At 41.1% G+C, this 24,410-nt stretch overlaps 2 protein-coding genes across 2 annotated transcripts; both read right to left on the reverse strand.

Annotated features, from left to right (window-relative positions):
• Nucleotides 1–5,904: 5,904 nt before the first annotated feature.
• Nucleotides 5,905–8,526, reverse strand: LOC125178688 (signaling mucin MSB2-like). The gene has a single exon (XM_047883045.1). It carries the CDS (start codon nucleotides 8,524–8,526, stop codon nucleotides 6,640–6,642), a length of 1,887 nt encoding a protein of 628 aa, XP_047739001.1. The 3' UTR covers nucleotides 5,905–6,639.
• A 308-nt stretch (nucleotides 8,527–8,834) lies between these two features.
• On the reverse strand, nucleotides 8,835–13,060 carry LOC125178686. Its single transcript, XM_047883043.1, has 2 exons — nucleotides 12,967–13,060; nucleotides 8,835–12,750 (listed from the first exon to the last, which is right to left on the reverse strand). The coding sequence occupies exon 2, from the start codon at nucleotides 12,720–12,722 to the stop codon at nucleotides 8,907–8,909; it is 3,816 nt and encodes a 1,271-aa protein (XP_047738999.1). The 5' UTR covers nucleotides 12,723–12,750; nucleotides 12,967–13,060; the 3' UTR covers nucleotides 8,835–8,906.
• Nucleotides 13,061–24,410: the final 11,350 nt, after the last annotated feature.

A 24,410-nucleotide genomic window follows, 5' to 3' on the forward strand; every position in this document is an offset into this window, starting at 1 on the left:
GTTTTTATATGTACCAGTAAGATCTCTTCAATGTTACTGAACAAATTCCCTTATGCGTCTAGCTTCATACAATTTCTGTAAAAATAAGACAATTTTATTTCTTCTGCATAAATTTAAAATATTAGTTTATAATATTCAAACTATTCATTTTCAATTCGTAAAAATTATATATTTGCGTGAAACCAGCAAATTTAAACCATCCTTCTAATGTTTCTAATGATGTGATTTTCAGCGCGTCGTTGCAAAATTACTTCTTTTTATTGAAACCAGCAATAGTCCATTCATTTAAATAATTTTTGCGAAATAGTAAAAAAGGAAAACACTTCTACTAATTACAATGTCATGCGCAAGTCGGGACGTATATATTTATTCATCTGTTGAATGCCTATGTAAAGGCACACAAAGGCCTCATCAAAGTCACGTAGAACTTCCTTTAAATATTTTCCCTCAATTATTCTACGGTCTTGAGTCCGGAGTTTACAAGCGCCTGGAATTTTGAATCGAGTTCGATCCCGAGAACGAAATTGACTTCGAAACGCGCATACAAACGAGCTTCAGAAGTCATCAATCTGCGCACAGACGTGGCTTGTGATGCTGCTGATGCTGCGCACGCTTCATGTGATGCTACGCACGCTTCATGTGATGCTGCTGATGCTGCGCACGCTTCATGTGATGCTGCTGATGCTACGCACGCTTCATGATGCGCACGCTTCATGTGATGCTGCTGATGCTGCGCACGCTTCATGTGATGCTGCTGATGCTGCGCACGCTTCATGTGATGCTGCTGACGCTGCGCACGCTTCATGTGATGCTGCTGGTGCTGCGCACGCTTCATGCGATGCTGCGCACGCTTCATGTGATGTTGCTGATGCTGCGCACGCTTCATGAGATGTTGCTGATGCTGCGCACGCTTCATGAGATGTTGCTGATGCTGCGCACGCTTCATGAGATGTTGCTGATGCTGCGCACGCTTCATGAGATGCCTCTTGATTGATTGATTGAAAATTGATTGACTTTTGGTCAGAAATTGGTATAGGAAGAAATCGGAGACGACAGCTGTTCATTGGCATTCTGTTGCCTGGACAGCGAGTTAACTGCTGTTTGATTATAAACTATTTCTAATCAGCCACATGTCATACAATCAGCCATATGGCTTCTAATCAGCCACATGTCATACAATCAGCCATATGGCTTCTAATCAGCCACATGTCATACAATCAGCCATATGGCTTCTAATCAGCCACCTGTCATACAATCAGCCTTATGGCTTCTAATCAGCCACCTGTCATACAATCAGCCTTATGGCTTCTAATCAGCCACCTGTCATACAATTAGCCATATGGCTTTTAATCAGCCATCTGTCATACAATCAGCCACATGTCCTATAATCAGCCATATGTCCATTGATTAATCATTTGGCTTATAATCAACAAACCATTCGGCTTATAATCAACGATTATAACGATCATCGATTAGGTTGAACTCTTCTTATTTTCTTGGTTTTAACTCTTCTATCCACCCCAGCATTCTCCTTAAAATTTACCTTAGTGCTAATGTAGACTTAGTCTGATTATCTTATTTTTATTCAGCGAATTATGAGACATCGAGAGAAATTTCTTAACGGTTCGAATTTTTCACTCCGCTTTAAGTTCATGCAATTCCTTCATAAAATAATATGACTAGAAATTACCGCATAAATTAGTTTAGAAAATATTATTAATTACACTTTTATTTACTTTAATGACATAGAAATTTCGAATGATGGTGCAACAATTGTCTGCTTTGAAAACAATTCGCTTTTAAAGTCGCCAGCGTTCCGACTTTTGGAGCCGCGCCAGCAGCCAGGCATGCTGACTCAGATGTGACTCAATATGACTTGAGTCACATCTGAGACTTGATTTATTCACATCTGAGACTTGATTTATTCACATCTGAGACTTGATTTACCTTACATACTCACTTGACTCACTTTACGTAAGATAATCTGTTATAAAATGCGTAGGAGCAAACTAGTTATTTTCAGCTGCTTCTCCCTCCTATATCTAGAACAATTTATTTAAATTTTTAATATAAATCAAAATAATATATATTCAAAACTCGTTCGAAAATGCCTTAATCTGGAAGAATTCAAACTTTATTTTTTATAAATATTTTTACAATGATTATTTAAATTATCAATATAAATCAAAATAATTTCTATTCAAAACTCGTTGCTCGAAAATACCTCAATCTGGAAGAAATTGAACTTTCGTTCTTAAATATGATAATAAAATGATTCTTATTAAAAATTATTTACTCGAAATCACTTAAAATGCTTGTATTATTTTTTCCACTCCAATTTCTCTAAGTTTGCCCTCAATTTCGTTGTGTGGGCTTTATTGTCTTGTTTGGTTGAAGGTTTTACCGAATAAAAAGCCCACAGAACCAATTTGATATCTTGAAATAATTACTTTCTATTTTCTGTCATGTAAACAAACAGATGTTTCATCATTACATATTCAACGTAATGATGAAACAAGTAGTCAATGTAAAGCTTTCAACTAATTTATCTCTGTTCTATAATTTATTATTGACGTTACGTGCAACGTTAGTTGGATTTTATTTAAGATATAAAATTCAATAGAATGCTAATACCGCGGATCACCGTATACGTACGGTCACGGTATACTTACGTTACGACCACCATATACTTACGACCACCGTATACTTACGACCACCATATACTTACTACCACCGTATACTTACGACCACCGTACGTATACTTACGACCACCGTATACTTACTACCACCGTATACTTACGACCACCGTATACTTACTACCACCGTATTTAAGTTTCCGAGGCCACGTCTGGTGGCCCCAGATGTGTTGTGTGCCTCGCAGCCATTATATTAAATGGGACGAGTCATCGGCTGGCCCTCCATTACTTTGTACGAGCCTCCACCCGTTACTCATTCACCCTTCACCCGTTACTCCATCACCCCTAACCCGTTACTCAATCACCCTTCACCCGTTACTCTATCACCCTTCACCCGTTACTCAATCACCTCTCACCAGTTAGTCAATCACCCTTCACCCGTTACTAGATCACTCTTCACCCGTTACTCAATCACCGATCACCCGTTAGGAAATCACCCTTCACCCGTTATTCAATCACCATCCACCCGTAACTCAATCACCTCTCATCCGTTACTCAATCACCCTTCACCCGTTACTCATTCAACCTTCAACCATTACTCAATCACCCTTCACCCGTTACTCAATCATCCTTCACCAGTTACTCAATCACCTTTCACCCGTTACTCAATCACACTCCTCCCGTTACTCAATCACCCTCCACCCGTTACTCATTCAACCTTCATTCATTACTCAATCACTCTTCACCAGTTACTCAATCACCCTTCACCCGTTACTCATTCAACTTTCATCCATTACTCACTCACCCTTCACCATTACTCAATCACCCTACACCCATTACTCTATCACCTTTCACCCATTTTTTTTCGACCACTCGCAGTGGTCGACTAGTGGTCGACCAATCACTCTTCACGCGTTACTCAATCACCCTTCATTCGTTACTCAATCACCCCTCACCCGTCACTCCACCACCCTTCATCCATTCAGTCACCTTTCATCCATTCGTCAATCACTCTTCACCCATTAAGTAATATGGAGTAATAGTACAATAGTACGCAATAGTTTTGCACAATCACCCAATACTCATTTACATATTACTAATTCACCTATTACTCAATCACCCATTCCTCACGAGGGTCTTCTCCGTTCTCACCCATTATTCACCCCGGCCCCTCACCCATTAAAGGAAAACATGTGCCGCCGGAAGCGAACAACGATGTCGACAATACCTCGGCTTAGATCATCTCTGATACCGGCAATCTGCGGGCCCTGATACCGGCAATCTGAGGGCCCTGATACCGGCAATCTGAGGACCTCGATACCGTCAATCTGTGGGTTCTGAATACCGGCAACCTGCGGGCCCTGATACCGGCAATCTGAGGGCCCTGATACCGGCAATCTGAGGACCTCGATACCGTCAATCTGTGGGTTCTGATATCGGCAATCTGGAGGCCCTAATAACAGCAATCCAAGGGCTCTGATGCTGGCAATCCGAGGGCACTCGTGAATATGCAATCACCAGATTTATGTCCTGCTCTCCCTCACGACGTCTTTACGTCCGAGGGGAGAATCTCGCGTCCGACCCTCGGAACTATTTACATTCTCCGTGAATTGTGCCGCAATTCAGCTTATTGTGCAATTTTATATAATTCCGTGGTTTGTAAGTCTGTACGGCGTTCAAACAATTCTAGAACCACGAAATCTCAATTCTTAATTTTTAAATTCTCCTCTAAATAGTTTCAATAATTGTTTCAAACAAATAATATCATTATACAAGACCTGATGATTCAGCTTATCACATAACCATTGATGATTTACATGTTGAGAATGAATGGACGATTTATATTAAATCTTTCGATATCCACCGGGCTGCATTAGATGATGTAAATTTGGACACGTAAAGAAATTCTCAAATTACAATTTACGCAGTTAAATAGATTATCAGCATGACCTTGGAATTATCAACACGACCTTGAAATTATCGGCATGACATTGAAATTATCAGCATGGAATTTAAATTATCAGAAAGAAATTTGAATTATCATCATGACTTTGAAATTATCAGCATGATACTTGCTTGAATTCGAACCTTTCTTGCTGTTTACTTATGCTCTAACTTAATAAGATTTCTGCGATAAATGTCAAAAGGTGAAAATATTTACGAAAACTGGCGGACGATCAGAACTTGAATTTTAATGATCTATTTTACTGAATAGATGCCGGGGAAATAATTAGACATAATCTCCAGTGAAGTAGCGATTCGTTGACAATTCGCTCGCCTACAGCACTCTTGCTGGCTTAGAGATGGACACAAATTAAGAATGCAATCTACACTCACAAAAACGAATGGGAATTACTGTCCAAATAATGACTAAGACTAGCAGCGCCCTCATGCTGTGCCATAGTGTGTCAGGTCTGATGTCGTGAGTGAGAAACGGATCGTATTTTTTCATAGATCAATTGAAGTGCCAAGCGATAAGTAATTGGCTTTCTCACTGAATAAACTATTTATAAATTTACTCATCAAAATTTATATTCCTCGCCTGTTCACGAACGATTTCAGATAATGAATTCAAATTATATTTTGGTCTTTAATTAAAGCGGCACAAATGTTCAGATCATGCTTGAGCTCTCATTTTTTTCGACTTCAAGAACTCGAATCCTTGTAATAATTTATTAAAAAATTATCTAAAACAATAAAAATTTGATAAGTACGCAATGCTACGTAACCTAGATTTAATTTGTAATTTGATTTCACCGCCACAACTTTCACCGTCGTGCGACCGGCGCAGATGCCGAATTGATACAACGCAACAATTAATTTTTAGGGTATCCAAAATAACATGCCATTATTTTACAAGAGTCGGAGTCGTGCTATCTAAAGTATTCGAATTTCCAAATCCATCATCCAATCACTGACTTTTCCAAGCTAAACAAATTCTTCACAGACGGGAAATAGCCGCTACACAGACCTAGTCAGCTAGATATAGTTAGATCGCTACGCGTAATTAAGCAGATTTTTGTAATCCAACCCTTCCACTGTATATTGTAGGAGCTAAATTTTCACTGTAAATACTCTAATAATCCGTAGCTATCATATCACAAATAACTGATCGACATTTTCTTCAAAATTCAAACATTTGAGGAAAAATCTACCATTATCGGCAATATTCTTAACGGTCCAAGCACTGGATGTTTCATCAAAATCAACCTTCAATTATAGATGGAATTATCAGAAATAAAAGTCAATATTAAATTTATTTATTTATTTGGTTAATTTACTTAATCTACGTGTACAATATAAGCTGCACCATCAGGACACACCGAGATTGATATACTTGATGGTCAAGAGAATCCTGCACAAGTGCATTTTATAGAAATAAAACATTTATAATACTAATGTAAGTCTAAGGCTAAAATCATTCGGATGTTAATTCAAATTTCTAACCGAAAAACGAGCATAACTACAAAGTATATTACGCCTTAAATGAAGATTTAAAAATTAAGTTGAATTAATTTAGTAACTGAGCTTTAACATAACATGACAAAACCTATGTTGAATTCAAGGGATAAAAAATTTTAAAACTCCATGCGGCCTCATTAATGCCGTCTGTTGTTCGTTTAACGCTAGAAGCCGAACTAACGATTAGTTGCGGACAAATAATCCTAGTGTGCATTAAATTCATCAGGAACCTTTCATTGAAACCATTCATTCATCAGTACGACTCTCTCGTTCATCGCCAGGACACACGTTTTCATTTCCAAGGTTCTCTAATCCATCTGTTTTTCATTCATCGCTACTATGACTAATACATCACTTCGTCTATAAGGTTCTGTGATTCATAACTACGATTCACTAATTCATAAAAAAGGTTCATTCATCACCGCGGTCCACTCGTTCATCACTAAGTTTCAGGTATGGTGCCACCACGTTCATCACTATGACTGGTGTATGGCGCCACGTACTCGTTCATCACTAAGGAATGGTTCCACCACGTTCATCACTACGACTGGTGTATGGCGCCACGTACTCGTTCATCACTAAGGTATGGCGCTGCCACGCTACAGTCGCTCAGGTAGAAGGGTTCGTCCAGTGATGATCTGAACTCCGCCATGGACTTTGGTTCGGTTTGCTGTCGTGTAGAATTGGTTGGGTTGAAAACCTCCGTGCGTTTTGTACCAATTTCCGTATCATTTCTCTTATAGAACTGTGATGAATCGTCTTGTGTTACTAGAAAACGTCGAGCGAATAACACATCATGGGACTTGTTTGTTCCGGTCTCAGGGACCTGGTCGGTGCCAGCATGAGGGACTGACATCAATGGTAAAAGCGAAGCCGCACCCAACATGTTCCCAAGTACCGACTGAGATGGCGGTGCAGGAGCAATAGCATTGGAAACATCAGGAGTTGCGTCAAAAACTGCATTTGTATCCGAAAATAGGTCGAGAGAAATAGGCACCGCTAGTTGCGGTGCTTCCTCAGTTGTTAGTGGTATTACCGACTCAGGGGTTGGCAGTCGATAATAATACTCCACGTCCACATTCGATGAATCTGTGGGTAAGCCTGATGGAATTGATTCTTCTGCATTAACGGTGATATCAGAAGTACCATCTTTGCTTGTGGAGTCAGGAAATGATGAATTAATTAGCGAAAGCCTTGCCATTTCAAAAGTTGCCGAATCATTTTTATTTCCGATTTCGTCAGTCATTCCAGTTGTCGAGGGAACAATTGTTGGAGAAACAAATAATGACCGCCTTTGGAAAGAATCCATTATACCTTCAGGTTTTCTGGAAGGGTCGAAAGCAGAAAACTGACGTGATTGACTGGAATGAGCGGCTGCGGCTTGGGACGATTGAACAGAGGTCAGCTCGCTGGATTCCGTATCCCTGGTTTGATCGAACTCCGATGACTCGTCTTGCGTTACCAGAAAACGTCGAACGAACAAGACGTCACGGGACTTGTTATTACTGGTCTCGGGTACCTGGTCGTTTCTAGTACGAGAGACCGACTGGAAAGGTAAAATCAAAGCAGCAGTCAATAAGTTTTTTAGAAGCGATTGAGATTGCGGTTTCTGTGTGGAAAACTTACCGTTGGAAACGTCAGGAGTCTCATCAAAATCTTCATTTGTATCCGAAAAAAGGTTCAGGGATAACGGCTCCGCCACTATTGGGGCTTTCTCAGTGGTTAGGGAAACCGACTCAGAGGTAGTCAAACGATAATATTCATTGATTTCAACATTTGATGAATCAATCGGAATTCCTGATGGAGGGAATTCTGGGGCATCGATGGTGACATCAGAATTTACAGCTTTGATGGTGGATTCGGAGTTAGATAAATTCAGCATCGAAGGTCTTGATATTTCAAAATTCGAAGAAGAATTTTCATTTATAAATTCTTCAATCACTCCAGTATTTTCGGGAATAAATAATGAACTATTTCTGAGAGAATCTATACTTTCGGATTTTATGGAAGGGTGGATCGCTGGTGGCTGAAGCAATTGGCTGGCGAAGGCGTCGACAGCTGTGGACGATTCAACGGTGGTCGACTCGCTTGCAAGAGCTGTGGCATCGAACGATTCAACAGTGGTCGACTCGCTGGCATGAGCAACATCGGCTGTGGACGATTCAACAGTAGTCGACTCGCTGGCATGAGCAACATCGGCTGTGGACGATTCAACAGTGGTCGACTCGCTGGCATGTGCGACATCGGATGTGGACGATTCAACAGTCGTCGACTCGCTGGCATGAGCGACATCGGCTGAGGAAGATTCAACAGTGGTCGACTCGCCAGCATGTGCGACATCGGCTGTAGACGATTCAACAGTAGGCGACACGCTGACATGTGCGGAATCGGCTGTGGACGATTCAACAGTGGTCGACTCGCACGGCATTGAACGATTCAACAGTGGTCGACTCGCTGGCATGATCGCCGGCATTGAACGATTCAACAGTGGTCGACTCGCTGGCAAGAGCTGTGGTTTCGAACGATTCAACAGTGGTCGACTCATTGGCATGAGCGACATCGGCTGTGGACGATTCAACAGTGGTCGACTCGCTGGCATGAGCAACATCGGCATTGAACGATTCAACAGTGGTCGATTCGCTGGCATGTGCGACATCGGCTGTGGACAATTCAACAGTGGTCGACTCGCTGGCATGAGCAACATCGGCTGTGGACGATTCAACGGTGGTCGACTCGCTGGCAAGAGCGGCAGCATTGAACGATTCAACAGTGGTCGATTCGCTGGCACGAGCGGCGGCATTGAGCGATTCAACAGTGGTCGACTCGCTGGCAGGGCGACATCGGCTGTGGACGATTCAACAGTGGTCGACTCGCTGGCATGAGAGCGGCGGCATTGAGCGATTCAACAGTGGTCGACTCGCTGGCAAGAGCGACATCGGCTGTGGACGATTCAACAGTGGTCGACTCGCTGGCATGAGCAACACCGGCTGTGAACGATTCATCAGTGGTCGACTCGCTGGCATGAGCAACATCGGCTGTGTACGATTTAACAGTGGTCGACTCGCTGGCAAGAGCAGCAGCATTGAACGATTCAACAGCGGTCGACTCGCTGGCAAGAGCAGCAGCATTGAACGATTCAACAGTGGTCGACTCACTGGCACGAGCAAAATCGGCTGTGGACAATTCAACAGTGGTCGACTCGCTGGCATGAGCGGCATCGGCTGTGGACAATTCAACAGTGGTCGACTCGCTGGCATGAGCGATATCGGCTGTAGACGATTCAACAGTGGTCGACTCGCTGGCAAGAGCTGGTGCATTGAATGATTCAGCAGTGGTTGACTCGATGGCAGGAACGACTTCGGCTGTGGACGATTCAACAGTGGTCGACTCGCTGGCAGGAGCGACATCGGCTTTGAACGATTCAACAGTGGTCGACTCGCTGGCATGAGCGACATCGGCTTTGAACGATTCAACAGTGGTCGGCTTGCTGCCTAGAGCGGCAGCATTTAACGATTCAACAGTGGGTGACTCGCTGACAAGAGCTGTGGCATTGAACGATTCAACAGTGGTCGACTCGCTGGCATGAGCGACATCGGCTTTGGACGATTCAACATATGTCGACTCCCTGGAGAAAGCAGCGGCAGTGGCCTTGAACGATTCGATAGTTGTCGACTCGCCGACATGAGTGGTGGCTGGGGACAATTCAACATTGGTCGAAGACTTCAATTCGAGAACAGCAACAGAGGTAGACGCTTCGACTGTCACGGATGGAGTAGCGCTCATCGATGAAGTAGCGCTCATCGATGTAGTGGTCGTTCTTCCGTTACTATTGCGATGGTCATCCGCGTATTTCGTGTCAATTGCAGGAGGTGAAGTTTGTTCATATCGTGGTGGAGTTCTCAAGGTTGACTGTGAATAGAAATTCAGTGAACTGCCAACAGTCTGGTGGTTTTCCCTCTGTTCTCCTGAAATCGAAGATTGTAGGTTATATCTACCGATGCCGGTTGGTTGCTTAGAAACATCACCAGAATTCAGCCACTTTGACATGGCGATTGAGAAGGGGTCATATATGTGTCGGTTGAGATCAAATTCCAATGAATTAGTGTTAATAAAACCTATCGATTGATCATTAGCGAACGATTTAGATTTTTCCGTTGATGCGTATAATTCGTGTCCCTGACGAGAAACTAGCTCGTATTTTCTGAGGCTTTTCCTCATATTCTTGCCAGCAGGAGCAGGACGATAACCCTTCCGATACAGGTTCCTTTGGTCGTGAACGTTCACTACCTCTCGCTCCCCAGTAAGATACCTGCGGTTCTGGTCGTGAATGTTCACTCCCGTGCGCTCCTCAGGCCGGTACCTTCTGTTCTGGTCGTGAATGCTCGTTCCCTGAGGCTCCAAATGCGGATACTTGCTGTTCTGGTCGTAAATATTCATTCCCTGACGCTCCGCAGTCCAAAACCTGCTGTTCTGGTCGTGAATGTTCACTCCCTGACGCTCCTCTGTCCGATACCTGCTGTTCTGGTCGTGAATGTTTACTCCCGGGCGGTCCTCATGCCGATAACTTCTGTTGTGGTCGTGAATGCTCGTTCCCTGAGGCTTCATAGGCTGATACTTGCTGTTCTGGTGGTAAATATTCGTTCTCTGTCGCTCCACAGTCTGATACCTGCTGCTCTGGTCGTAACTATTTGTTCCTTTTCGCTCCTCAGTCCGATACCTGCTGTTCTGGTCGTAACTATTCGTTTTCTGTCGCTCCTCAGTCCGATACCTGCTGTTCTGGTCGTAACTATTCGTTCTCTGTCGCTCCTCAGTCCGATACCTGCTGTTCTGGTCGTAACTATTTGTTCCCTGTCGCTCCTCAGTATGATACCTGCTGTTCTGGTCGTAAATATTTGTTCCCAGTCGCTCCTCAGTTCCATACCTGCTGTTCCTATCGTAACTACTCGTTACCTGATGCTCCACAGGCCCATACCTGCTGTTCTGGTCGTAACTATTCGTTCCCTGTTGCTCCACTGTCCGATAGCTGCTGTTCTGGCCGTAACCATTCGTTACCTGTTGCTCCACAGGCCGATGCCTGCTGTTCTGGCCGTAAATATTCGTTCCCTGGCGCTTCACAGACCAATGCCTGCTGTCCTGGTCATAAATATTCGTTTCCTGGTGCTCCACAGGCCGGTACCTGCTGTTCTGGTTATAAATATTCTTTCCCGGGAGGTTCACAGTCTGATAGCTGCTATTCTGGTCGTGAATATTCGTTTTTCGACCCTCGTAAGTCCGATGCATGTCATTCGGATCGTGAGGGCTCATTCTTCTGTAGTTATTTTCCTCGTGCATGGCATCTGACTCCTGAATGTGGCTCCCCTTGTAGTGCCAATTCGGGTAAATGGCACTTGAGCCATGAATACTGCTTCTCTGGTAATCTTCGTAATTGTAAGTTGCATTGGAGTTGTTAAGGCTATTTTCCTGGTAGTGCCCATTCGGTCCGTGAATGCCGTTCCTCTGGTAGTGCCCATTCGGTCCGTGAATGCCGTTCCTCTGGTAGTGCCCATTCGGTCCGTGAATGCCGTTTCTCTGGTAGTGCCCATTCGATTCGTGAATGCCGTTTCTCTGGTAGTGCCCATTCGATTCGTGAATGCCGTTTCTCTGGTAGTGTCCATTCAATTCGTGAATGCCGTTCCTCTGGTAGTGTCCATTCAATTCGTGAATGCCGTTCCTCTGGTAGTGTCCATCCGATTCGTGAATACCGTTCCTCTGGTAGTGTCCATCCGATTCGTGAATACCGTTCCCCTGGTAGTGTCCATCCGATTCGTGAATACCGTTCCTCTGGTAGTGTCCATTCGATTCGTAAATACCGTTCCTCTGGTAGTGATCATTCGGGTCGTGAATGTCGTTCCTCTGGTAGGGCCCATTCGGGTCGTGAATGTCGTTCCTCTGGTAAGGCCCATTCGGGTCGTGAATGCCGCTTCTCTGGTAGTGCCCATTCGGGTCGTGAATACCGTCTCTCTGGTAGTGCCCATTCGAATCATGAATGTCGTTCCTCTGGTAGTGCCCATTCGGGTCGTGAATGCCGCTTCTCTGGTAGAACGCATTCTGACGTATGCCAATCTGGTGCTGAATGTCGGCTAGTCGACGTTCATTCTGGTACACGTTATTTTGATCGAAAAATGTCGTCTTGTCATCGGCAGAGCTGATAGATTCTTCGATCATTCCAACAGATTCTCTTTGCGATGCAGAATCCGGCGCCCATGATAACCCTTCTGCTAGGAACACTTCCCTTTTCAACCTTTGACCAGAAATCTCTTCTTTCTTCACTTTCTCTTGGCCGGAAATCTCTCGACTTTTCACGCCATCTGGGCCGGAAATTTCTCGACTCTTCACTCCATCTGGGCCGGAAATTTCTTGACTCTTCACCCCTTCTGGGCCGAAAATTTCTCGACTCTTCACCCCATCTGGGCTCGAAATCTCTTCGCTCTTCACTCTACCTTGATTAGAAGTCTCTTCCCACTTAACCCTTCCTTGACTTAAAATATCTCGACTCGTCCACTTTTGTCCACCAGAATGAACTAGAGGTAGGGGCAGCGATGAACAAAAGCGTAGGAAGTACACAAGTAGGATTACTACTTGCATTTTCAGCTTAACTCGTCCCAGTTTCAGGCTGAAAATGTAAAATGAACGCCAATGAATTTAAGACGAATGGTATAGAACACATATGGTCAGTTATTCAGTATGCGTATAAATTAAAGAAAATTATTTCTACCTTATATCTAACTAGAGCCTTAATGATTAAAGCTTGAGTATTCATTCCGATTAATTGCATTTGGCAATGAAGTCGAAAGATATTATTTGTCAATATTTTGAATAATGAACTCACCCAAGTCGTGATCAGCTCCGAGTCCAGACTCAAAATATTTTTCAGATGCTCAATATTTTGTATAAAATGAATTTGTCAGTCTTATTTAGTTACAAGACTATTCGCATCTGTGGGAATTGGGAAATGGGAATTGGTCATTATTCGTTAAACTTGCATAGGGTCCAATCACATTGAATACACTGAGACAGGGTCCAATCACCTTCACTACAATGAGATAAGATCCAATCACTTTCGCTGCACCGAGATAAGATCCAATCACTGTCGCTACACCGAAATAAGATCCACTCACTGTCGCTACACCGAGATAAGATCCAATCACTTTCGCAACACCGAGATAAGATCCAATCACTGTCGCAACACCGAGATAAGATCCAATCACTGTCGCTACACCGAGATAAGATCCAATCACTTTCGCTACACCGAGATAAGATCCAATCACTTTCGCTACACCGCGATCAGATCCAATCGTTTTCCCTACACTGACATAGGGTGCAATCACATTCCTTACACCGAGATAAGATCCAATCACTTCCCTACACTGACATAAGATCCAATTACTTTCCCCACAGTGAAGTAAAATTAAATCACATTCCCTACAATGAGATAAGATCCAATCACTTTCCCTACACTGAGATAAGATCCAATCACTTTCCCTGCACCGAGATAAAATCCAATCATTTTCCCTGCACTGACATAGGGTGCAATCACATTCCTTACTATGTGATAAGGTACAATCACTTTTGATATACTGTGCTAGGGTCCAAAATCATGCCTTCACTAACTCGTGGTTCATTCTTGCTCCTTACACTGACGTATGGTCCAATCACACTCCCTACACTGTGTTAGGTAGGGTCCAATCACATTCCTTACACTGACACCAGATGACAGTCAGCAGTGAATACACTGAAAGAGATGACCGCAGACATTTTTGGTAACCAAATAATTCTCGAAAATTTCCGAAAAAAATCACCTAAGACATTCTATAAAATCAAGCTTATTGTTTTTTTTTTCAAACAAGGTACAATAGCTTAAGAAAAATTAATAAACAGGATGCATTAATATAAAAATTACACAATAAAAATAAAAATTTGATAACCTTTTTTCTCACTGGTGCTGAAGCTGAATATCGGCAATCCTCGCGATATCCTCCCACAGATCGCCTGGAAATCGCAAAGCTTGCAAAAACCCAAGCCCCCTCCCCCAGCCCCCCCACCCCCCCGACAGCTATAAACCCTCATCCGTCTTTTGTTCTATCGCAGTCACGTCGCCATGGAAATGTTCTCAGAAGAGCAATTCTTTGTTCGATGCTCACTGCCTTGCAGATTTGGCGTCGTGGCCGTAAATCTACGGGCCTATCGCGCCAGTCATCAGCAAAAACCCTGGCAAAAAAAAGACCAGGGGAAGAATTGAAGTCATTTCTCTAGGAAGGGGAGCGCTACATTCGTAGATGCGTGTCCGAATAACACAAGTTGACTACAATCAATGTTGCGGGAAATTAATTTTGGTTTATAGAAATGTGCTGGAAGTATAAGAGATTGCGGAATTGTACATCGGGAGTAAGAAAATGGAAAGTTATTTTTTGGAATTTCCTGAATATATGAATATATTTTGAAATATTAGAACGAATATTAATGAATTAAATTATGTGAATTAACGGATGGTTTTAATAGCAACGAGGCGAGCAAGATTATTTCAATTATTATATACAGAATTCAGCTAGATTATATATATCGGACATGGCAAACGTACGTATGTAAATTGCACGACTTGTAAAGGCATTTAAATGTAAAGTAAGTTGTTGATGAACTATGAATTATTGAATGACTCTTCAGTATGAAAAATGTCACCATTCAATTTAGATACTCGTACATTCGGAGATAGCGCATGTTTACTTAAATTCCTAACGTGCCAGATGAATAACCGACATACTTGTGCTTGCATTTATCTCCGTATATTTTTGAAGATGAAAATGTCCGAGCTAATTGGACAATTATTTATCGATTAACACAAAATTCGGCTGCTAAAGGGGACCTTAGTAAATAAAGTTAATGTGAATAGACTTTCAAGAATTATAATTATTACACTGGACCCTACGTCTTAAAATGCAACGTAATGCTTACTTGCAAATAACGTACGCACAAGCAGCCTTTCAAGGTGCAGATCTAGAATAAAATCATTAAACTTAATCTGAAATGATGATTACTGGGAATTTTCTAGTGGTGCTAGGATCTAGGTGCTCAGTATCCTGGGGAATTTTCTGATGGATATCGATATCAGTAAACGAAAGACTGGTTCATCACCCTGTTGTTGGGTATTGCCAAAACACTATTGCTAAAACACTATTGCTAAAACACTATTGCTAAAACCGTATTGCTAAAAACCATATCCGTAACCACCTCCAAGTCCTAACGTAACAATAATAAAATACCGACAGGAGACGTACAAATTAATTTCATTTCAATACGGTTAGTCAACCAATCTGTATAGTTAACTCTACTGTATAGTCAAACAAATATTCAAATAGCGACACTATTACCCATATCACGAGCAAAGATAGGATGTAGCACTGATACGCATATTTGCAGAGTCAAACTGAATCAGGACGACCCACGCAGGCGTAAAAAGTGCATCGCCAGTTGGTCAAAGTCCCGTTCATTTCCCACACTATAGAATCTGACGAGGCACATCTAACTAGCGCAGGGAAAAGTAAGTTCCAATTAACTTTAACGGAAGAAAATTGAATATGAATTGATAGGGTAACGACATTCATCTTTTAGGTCTATGACCTAATTAACACGTATTTAACGAATTTAAGCATTTTTTAACAAACGGGTTTCCGTCGTAATGATGGAATTCATGCCATTCAACAGTACCATACACGAATTCCGTAGCCCACAGAATTTTGTAGCGGAAATTTCAAGTTTACTAACACGTAAAATTATCAACTGAAAATCTCGGAAATAACTTTCATTCCGCAGAAAGGGTCCATTGCAGGCCTAAATTGCATTACTAATAAGAGATCTAAAATCCTGACTAGGATAGAGTGAGATACATAAGAATTAACGAATGAATAATCAAACCTTAGTCATCAGTCATATAAATAAAAGAGACATAACAATTAATGAAGAAATAATTTAATCTTGGTTAACAGTTATTTTCTAACACCAAGTTACACGCAAGAACTTCTTACGCCGCTGCTTCCACTCCAGCCGGTGCGGTAACCTAGACATTTCAGGTACAGATCTTGCCATTGCCGCTGCACTACACACCAAAAGTTAACCGAATAGCATCCCACATCATCCCAAATATGTATAAATGTTAAAATTATTAAATAAAATTATTTTATAGCGTCACAGCGACCCAATATTTGCTGGGACAGCAGGCAGAGCCAGCACCTCCTGTCGCGCGTAATAATATGTAAATAACTACGCTAGAAGTTGCTACCGCAGCCTGTGTGATGGTAACTCTAGAATGAAAATACAATTTCAAAAAATTATTAGCGTGTCTCTATATTTAAGGAGTTTGAATTTACGTATTAACTATTAAAATTGTGTAAAATATTAAATTCGAACAAATTGTTAAATTCAAATTTACATGTTAGCTAATTGAACTGTGTATATCAGGGTTTTAAATTCTAAATAATCATTAAATGTAAATCATGATTTACATTAAGATATGTAAATCATTACATATCTCAATCAGACTACATTACAATATTCATGCCCAAAGTTTCTATGCATTCAGTCTTCAATTTAAGATTGTTTGGTAAAAGATTTTCAAAAATTTGCTGAATGGCCATAAGGTATTCAATATCTCTGATGAGAGTAGGATATTTGATATCTCACTTTAATACTTAAATGTACTTAAATTTTTAAAGTAAGTGCATTTGCTTAGAATTACCACTTTAGTTTACCTAATTAATTTACTTAATTTTATGAAATTCAATATCTCTGATTCGAGTAAATTGCGTGATATTCGCCAAACCTACGGTGATCGTACGTCACAAGGCTACGAACGCACTGTTTAAATTTTAAGTAAAAGGCGTAGACTTTATTCCGTCACAATGCTGTGTGGTATTACAATATTATCTTTGAAAAATAACCCCAAACTCAGTGTTGATGCTGTTCCATTTATGTATAATGTATATACCCAAAACTGAGAAAAGTTGTATTCCAAATTCAGGATGGATTGTTCTTGCCCATATGTGTTCATTGTGGATGGTTCTCGCAGATAGGTTTTCAGTGTGGAGGGTCGTCGCCCATAATTTCTCACGTCTCGGACAATTTTACGATCGGACTTGCTGCCGGTCTCGCGGCCGGTCTCACAGCCAAACTGAAAATTCAGTGAACAAGGAATATCTCCCAAAGTAATAAACGCAGCTCGATGAAACTTGGCACACGTATCTATTAAGACCTAACGGTGATGTTTAGCTCGTGAAAATTTTTAGATTTCGCCTTCATTCGAGAGTTATACGGATATACGGAGAAACGACCGGCTACCCTCAGGCCGATTTTTAAATTTGCATTGACAAAGACTCTTATACGTAAAGCCGAATATCTCGCAATCGAAGGCAAAATCAAAAAAATTGTCATGAGCTAAACATCACTGTTGGGAGGTTAGGTGTTCATATACGAAGTTTCGTTCAAATTTGTGCAGTATTTTGGAAGCAATTTCTTGTTCGCTGCGAACTTAAGCACGTATTGCTGCTGAAGTCACGAATGAGGGAAAATTAAAAAAACTCGCGAACGAAGGCCAAATCTGAAAACATTTCACGAGCTAAACATCACCGTTGGATAGTTAGGAATGTATATTCAAAATTTCGTGCAAATCTGTTCAGTATGTTGGGAGAAATTTCTTGCTCACTGCAAATTTCGGTACGTATCGCCTAATAACTCACGAATGAAGGCGATATTCCAAAATTTTTCACGAGCTAAACATCACCGTAGGTCCTAATGAATACGACCAAGTTTCAACGAGTTACGTTATTTACTTTTAAATATATTGATTGTTCACTGAATTTGGGGAGACCGGCCGCGAGTCCGGCCGTAAAATTGTCCCAGAAGTTAAGTTCTCTGTATGTGTGGTTCTCGCCCATATATTCTCTGTGTGGATGGTTCTCATTTTATGCATCTCATTCATAGGTTCTAATTGTATGATTCTCGCCCATAGATGTTCATTGTGGATGGTTCTCACCCATAGGTTCTCAGTATGAATGGTTCTGTTTTAAAAGTTCTCCCTATATTTGGGCTGGGTGGCTGCAGCTCCCGCGTCAGGAAATGACAAGCCGTCAAGCAGACACCTCATTTCCGCCCTTCCTGTCCTCCTTCAACTCTAACGAGACACTCGACAAAAATTACAGCTTTTTTCTGTACTGTAATTGTAACACTAGTCGCTAGAGGGGCTGGGGGAGGGGTGAATTAAGGCCGTTTTAGCGCCGGCCAACTGTGTACTGTCGCACCCGTAGCCAGAGGAGGATGGGGAAAGGGTGAATTAAGGTATTTTTATCGCCGGCCAACTGTGTTCAGTCGCACCCGTTGCCAGGGGGAAGAGGGAGGGTCGAATTAAGGTCGTTTTATCGCCGGCCAACTGTAGATGACGCCTATAATGCCTGTTGATACCGAGTTGTTTACCAGCACTTATAAAATAAACGCGCGTAATATTGTTAAAATAGTGACACACTTAGAACCAAGAGGATGAGCAGAGAGCAGTCGTGGCGCTGATACGCCCTGTTGCTGAGCCAAACTGGGTCAGAATGACCCATACAGCAGCAAAAAGTGCATCGCTATTGAGACAATGTCTCACTTATTCCTCCGAGTGTTTGGTGGAGGTGGAAAATTAGAGCTGCGTTATCGGCGGCCAAGCAATTTGAGGTGGAATAGTGGCCACCGATTTGCCGGCCATAATGTGATTTGGTCGATGACTGGCTATGGAATTTTAGTGAGAGAAAATGTTGAATATATATGAGTGAATTATGCTGAATAATAGCGACAAGGTGAATACTGTACTTAAATCTTAAAATGATATCCCGGTTACACGACTTGAATGATATTCCACGACGTTACGGTCATCATAAGAATAAGAACAGGCCATTGGCCTATTTCTTCAATGCCGACACTTCTATTCTATTCTATTGTATAAATTGTACACTAACTGTAAGTTCACAACAAACGTAAATCCTAGGATGAACGTAAATCCTAGGATCACCGTAAATCTTACGATGAACGTAAATCATAGGATGAACGTAAATCCTACGATGAACGTAAATGTTAGGATGAACGCAAATCTTATTTTTGTGAACGCATGATCTTCGTTAGTCCCATGATGTTCGTAAGTTCTATGATGTTCGTAAGTCCTATATGATGTTCGTAAGTTCTAAGGAGGTCGTAAGCTCTACGTTACGACCAAGGCCCCCGACAGCGTCTGCCAGATGTGCAGGCGTGCGCTGTTAACTACTAATTAACGGCCCATTGCCGACACTTGCCGTCTACTTAAGAAGGCGAGTTACCATCAAAAAATTATAATCGTGCCAGCAGCGGCTCAGAGTTGGCCAGTTATAAACCGCTTTTTATTTCAAGCATAATCCTGCCGTTTGGAAATTATTTGTGATTAATTTCACTGTTAAATGACACATTCAGAAAAATTGATGCGTCACATTGTCCAAATAGCGACACACTATTGCCGGGCCAGAATGACCCACACAACTCAGGTAAAAAGTGCATAGATTTTTAGATAAAATCTCCTTCCTTTCCCTTGGTGTTCACTTATCTTGATTTTAAAACAGACAAAAAAACTATGCGACTGGCGACTTTTTGTTTCTTTCCCTCACATTCTTAAGTCAACCTGACTTTAAAATGTGAGAATATGAGAGAACCTGACTTAAGAATGTGAGAATATGAGAGAACCTGACTTAAGAATGTCAGAATATGAGAGAACCTGACTTAAGAATGTCAGAATATGAGAGAACCTGACTTAAGAATGTCAGAATATGAGAGAACCTAACCTAAGAATGCAATGAACGGAAATTTCGTTCCGTGATTAGCGTGCAGCAATCTAGGATATTGCGGCTTATGTTTCCCAAACTGTAATAAGAATTTGATAAAGAACTGTTAATAATTTAGAACTGTTGTTAAAGTAGAACACTTATTGAAGTAGAACTGTTACTAAAGTAAAATTTTTATGAAAGCAAAACTGTTATTAAAGTAAAGCTGTTACTAAAGTAAAATTTTTATGAAAGAAAAACTGTTATTAAAGTAAAACTAAAATTAAAGGAAAACTATTACCAATGTAAAATTTGTACATAACAAAAATCTGTTCATAAAGTTTATGACCTCAGCGGCCCACGCGCGGCTGACATAAGCTGGCAATTGAACATTATTATCGTTAGGTGATGATAGGAATGATGTTATACGTGGTATTATACCTGAGATACCATTGCTGATGCTTTAACTGAGATAATAATTGATATTATAGCTCATAATGTTATTAAAGTCCATGTTGTCCATGATGTTTAAATTGATTAAAGTCCATATTGTCCTTTTCATGTTGTCCATGATGTTATATGTGATATTCCTCTACCTTGTATAATACTCGAGACCATGCCTGGTATTATAGCAAGATGGCGCCGTAGAGGCAGCGTCTGCTTAATAAACACTGATCTCATTAGAGGCTTTAAGCAGCAGGCCAATTATCTCATTAACGGCTTTACATTGGCACTTATTTAGCCGCGAACGGCCATAACACTGAACGGGTCCACAGTCTTATCAGTGTCCTTCACTTTACTGTACTGAATGAATGCTAATTGTTCATTAAAGTTCGATCAGGATGAATGATGGACAGAAAGTAAATACATTTATTGTTACATAAAAATCTGCTTTCATCTTAAATATAATAAATAAATTTAGTGGACATTTTTATGAATGTCTAATATTTTTCCTCTCCGTTTACGGGGAAGCACAATGGAATGACAGAGGCTGGAATGAAATGACGGAGGCTGGAATGGAATGACGGAGACTGGAATGGAATGACGGAGGCTGGAATGGAATGACGGAGGCTGGAATGAAATGACGGAGGCTGGAATGGAATGACGGAGGCTGGAATGGAATGACGGAGGCTGGAATAACGGAAGCGGAATGACTGAACCTGGAATAATGTGGGTTAAGAAGAAACATGTTTGACTAACAGAATATCGTGACCCGAGGGATCGCAATTCTCGTAATGAAAAAAGAACATGCGACAAAAAATGCGACAAAAAGAACCAGCGACGAAAAGAACATGCGGCAAAAAGAACGTGTGACAAAAAGAACATGCGGCAAAAAGAACATGCGACAAAAAGAACATGGGACAAAAAGAACATGAGACAAAAAGAACATGCGACAAAAAGAACATGCGACAATAAGAACATGTGACAAAAAGAACATGCGACAAAAAGAACATGCGACAAAAAGAACATGCGACAAAGAGGACATGTGACAAAAAGAACATGCGACAAAGAGGAAATGTGACAAAAAGAACATGCGACAAAAAGAACATGAGACAAAAAGAACATGTGACAACAAGAACATGAGACATAAAGATCATGAGACAAAAAGAACATGCGACAAAAAGAACATGCGACAAAGAGGACATGTGACAGAAATACATGCGACAATAAGGACATGTGACAAAAAGAACATGCAACGAAAAAATGTGCTACAAAATACATAAACAAAACGAAAGAACCAACAAATGGCCCCTGAGAATTTAAATTCTAAATCTTGATTTACACAAGCTTTGCAGCAGCTGTTAAGCAGCAATACTACGCTGATTTACGGAAGCTTTACAGCAGCTGTTAAGCAGCAATACTACGCTGATTTACGGAAGCTTTGCAGCAGCTGTTAAGGCAGCAGTACGGCGCTGATTTACACAAGCTTTGCAGCAGCTGTTAAGCAGCAATACTACGCTGATTTACGGAAGATTTACAGCAGCTGTTAAGCAGCAATACTACGCTGATTTACGGAAGCTTTACAGCAGCTGTTAAGGCAGCAGTAATACGCTGATTTACGGAAGCTTTGCAGCAGCTGTTAAGGCAGCAGTACTACGCTGATTTACGGAAGCTTTGCAGCAGCTGTTAAGGCAGCAGTACTACGCTGATTTACGGAAGCTTTGCAGCAGCTGTTAAGGCAGCAGTACTACGCTGATTTACGGAAGCTTTGCAGCAGCTGTTAAGGCAGCAGTACTACGCTGATTTACGGAAGCTTTGCAGCAGCTGTTTAGGCAGCAGTACTACGCTGATTTACGGAAGCTTTACAGCAGCTGTTAAGGCAGCAGTAATACGCTGATTTACGGAAGCTTTGCAGCAGCTGTTAAGGCAGCAGTACTACGCTGATTTACGGAAGCTTTGCAGCAGCTGTTAAGGCAGCAGTACTACGCTGATTTACGGAAGCTTTGCAGCAGCTGTTAAGGCAGCAGTACTACGCTGATTTACGGAAGCTTTGCAGCAGCTGTTAAGGCAGCAATACTACGCTGATTTACGGAAGCTTTGCAGCAGCTGTTAAGGCAGCCATTAAATCAGTAGCAGCATTTTATTCTCGTCTAAATGACGCCATTACTGAAGACGTTCAGCCGGCGGCAGGGGAGACGAAACTAAAAAAAATTCGTCTGTGTTGACTTCCCTGATAAAAGTTTCTGAGGAATTATGGTCGGCAGAGCGTTGGCTATCATTATTTGCTTTGGATAAATACGAGAATAATATGAATTTAGTACATATGAACTTAAGAGAAACAAAAGGGAGATATTATTAACATTAATCTTAGAAAATATTATGTATTAACAAGTGTACAGTTACAACGTAAGAAACTGTCATCATATATATGAATGCGCTCGTATTTGCATGTTACATATATAAACTCACTCATGAACTATATATCACTTTCGAGCTCAGATATGAGTTCGTAACGCATTATATTAGTGTTCAAACATGTTTTCATGCTCATTCGTAGCAGTGTGATTCATACGGAGAATAATATTATAATCTGTATATATGATATATAAATATAATAATCTCTATTATTATATGATATATAATATGATATATTACGTATATCATGATCTCCAACTCGACATAAAATTTCTTTGACACGTACGTACCGTAAACCATATACGTGCACATTAATAAAGTTGGAATGTATCCCTTATAGGAATATATAGTCCATTTGCTAATAAAAATTTTCCTTTCATTATAATATATCATACTGAATGAATAGCTGAATGAACACAAATAAATTTGTAAACAAAAGGGACAATTAGGAGCCATATTTTTTATGGATAATTTATATATATAATTCACGGCCAAATCAGTTAAAAGAGCACATTATACACTCAGAAAAACAAGGAGGTCGTATGGTCCAAATAATGCCTAATTTTCCTACAACAGCACGAGCAGTGAGCAGACGTAGCACTGATACGGGCCAAACTGAGTCAGGATGACTCACACCCGGTCGAAAATGGGCTTCAATATTTGGACAAAGTCTGACTCATATCTCTGAGTGTGCAGGTGACCTAAAATGTACGGAGGTCAGCGGAGGCAATATATATGCAAATGTCGCCAGCATGTCGCCTGATCTATCCTCATACTGATGCTATCCTCATACTGATGCTATCCTCTTACTGATGCTATCCTCATACTGATGCTATCCTCATACTGATGCTATCCTCATACTGATGCTATCCTCATACTGATGCTATCCTCATACTGATGCTATCCTCATACTGATGCTATCCTCATACTGATGCTATCCTCATACTGATGCCATCCTAATAATTTTGACGTTAATAATTTTATAACAAATAATGGTTATTATTTTGTTACGTGGGCAAATTAAACCTTATGCTGCTGATGTCCATGTTATAGATATGATGGTGATAATATAGTTATTTCTAAACTTTAAACGAGTATATTCCGTATTGTATCCTAAATTATTTATATTGTCCCCTACATTGCTGGTATCGTCTCCTAAGTCAACTCTAAAGCTTTTTTCTCGCTTAAAACATGATTTATAAGTAATTATTCATGTATTAATTAGAGAAATATGTTTTTTTAACGAAAATGTCTTGCCAAATAAATGAAATGGTCTTAAAAGCTCGTCATCGCAATTAGATTATTTCCTTCCATGTACATTTTAATTGGCCTGAGTTCCATCTTATTTGTTGCTGAGTCATGTTACCCTCACGTCACGAGGGGAGCCTCGTCCCCTCCCTCCTCTCTTCCCCAGACGCCACAAGCGAGGGGAAGAGACGCATCATTGATCATCTGGTCGTCACGATCATTCATCCCCTATCATTCATCACAATCATTCATTATCATTGATCATTTGGAGTCCTTGTTGCCATTTGTCTCGGTCCCCCTAGAAATTTGAAGCCAATTTATCTACGGCCATTCGGTGGCCACTGATGTACCAGCCAAGATT

The sequence above is a fragment of the Hyalella azteca genome, unplaced genomic scaffold, assembly GCF_000764305.2.
Source record: "Hyalella azteca isolate HAZT.00-mixed unplaced genomic scaffold, Hazt_2.0.2 contig11873, whole genome shotgun sequence".
NCBI lineage: Eukaryota > Metazoa > Arthropoda > Malacostraca > Amphipoda > Hyalellidae > Hyalella > Hyalella azteca.

Bases quoted from the DNA above. Each gene is read 5' to 3' on its own strand.
- LOC125178688 (XM_047883045.1), bottom strand. From the start codon at position 8,526: ATGCCGTGCGAGTCGACCACTGTTGAATCGTCCACAGCCGATTCCGCA.
- LOC125178686 (XM_047883043.1), bottom strand. From the start codon at position 12,722: ATGCAAGTAGTAATCCTACTTGTGTACTTCCTACGCTTTTGTTCATCG.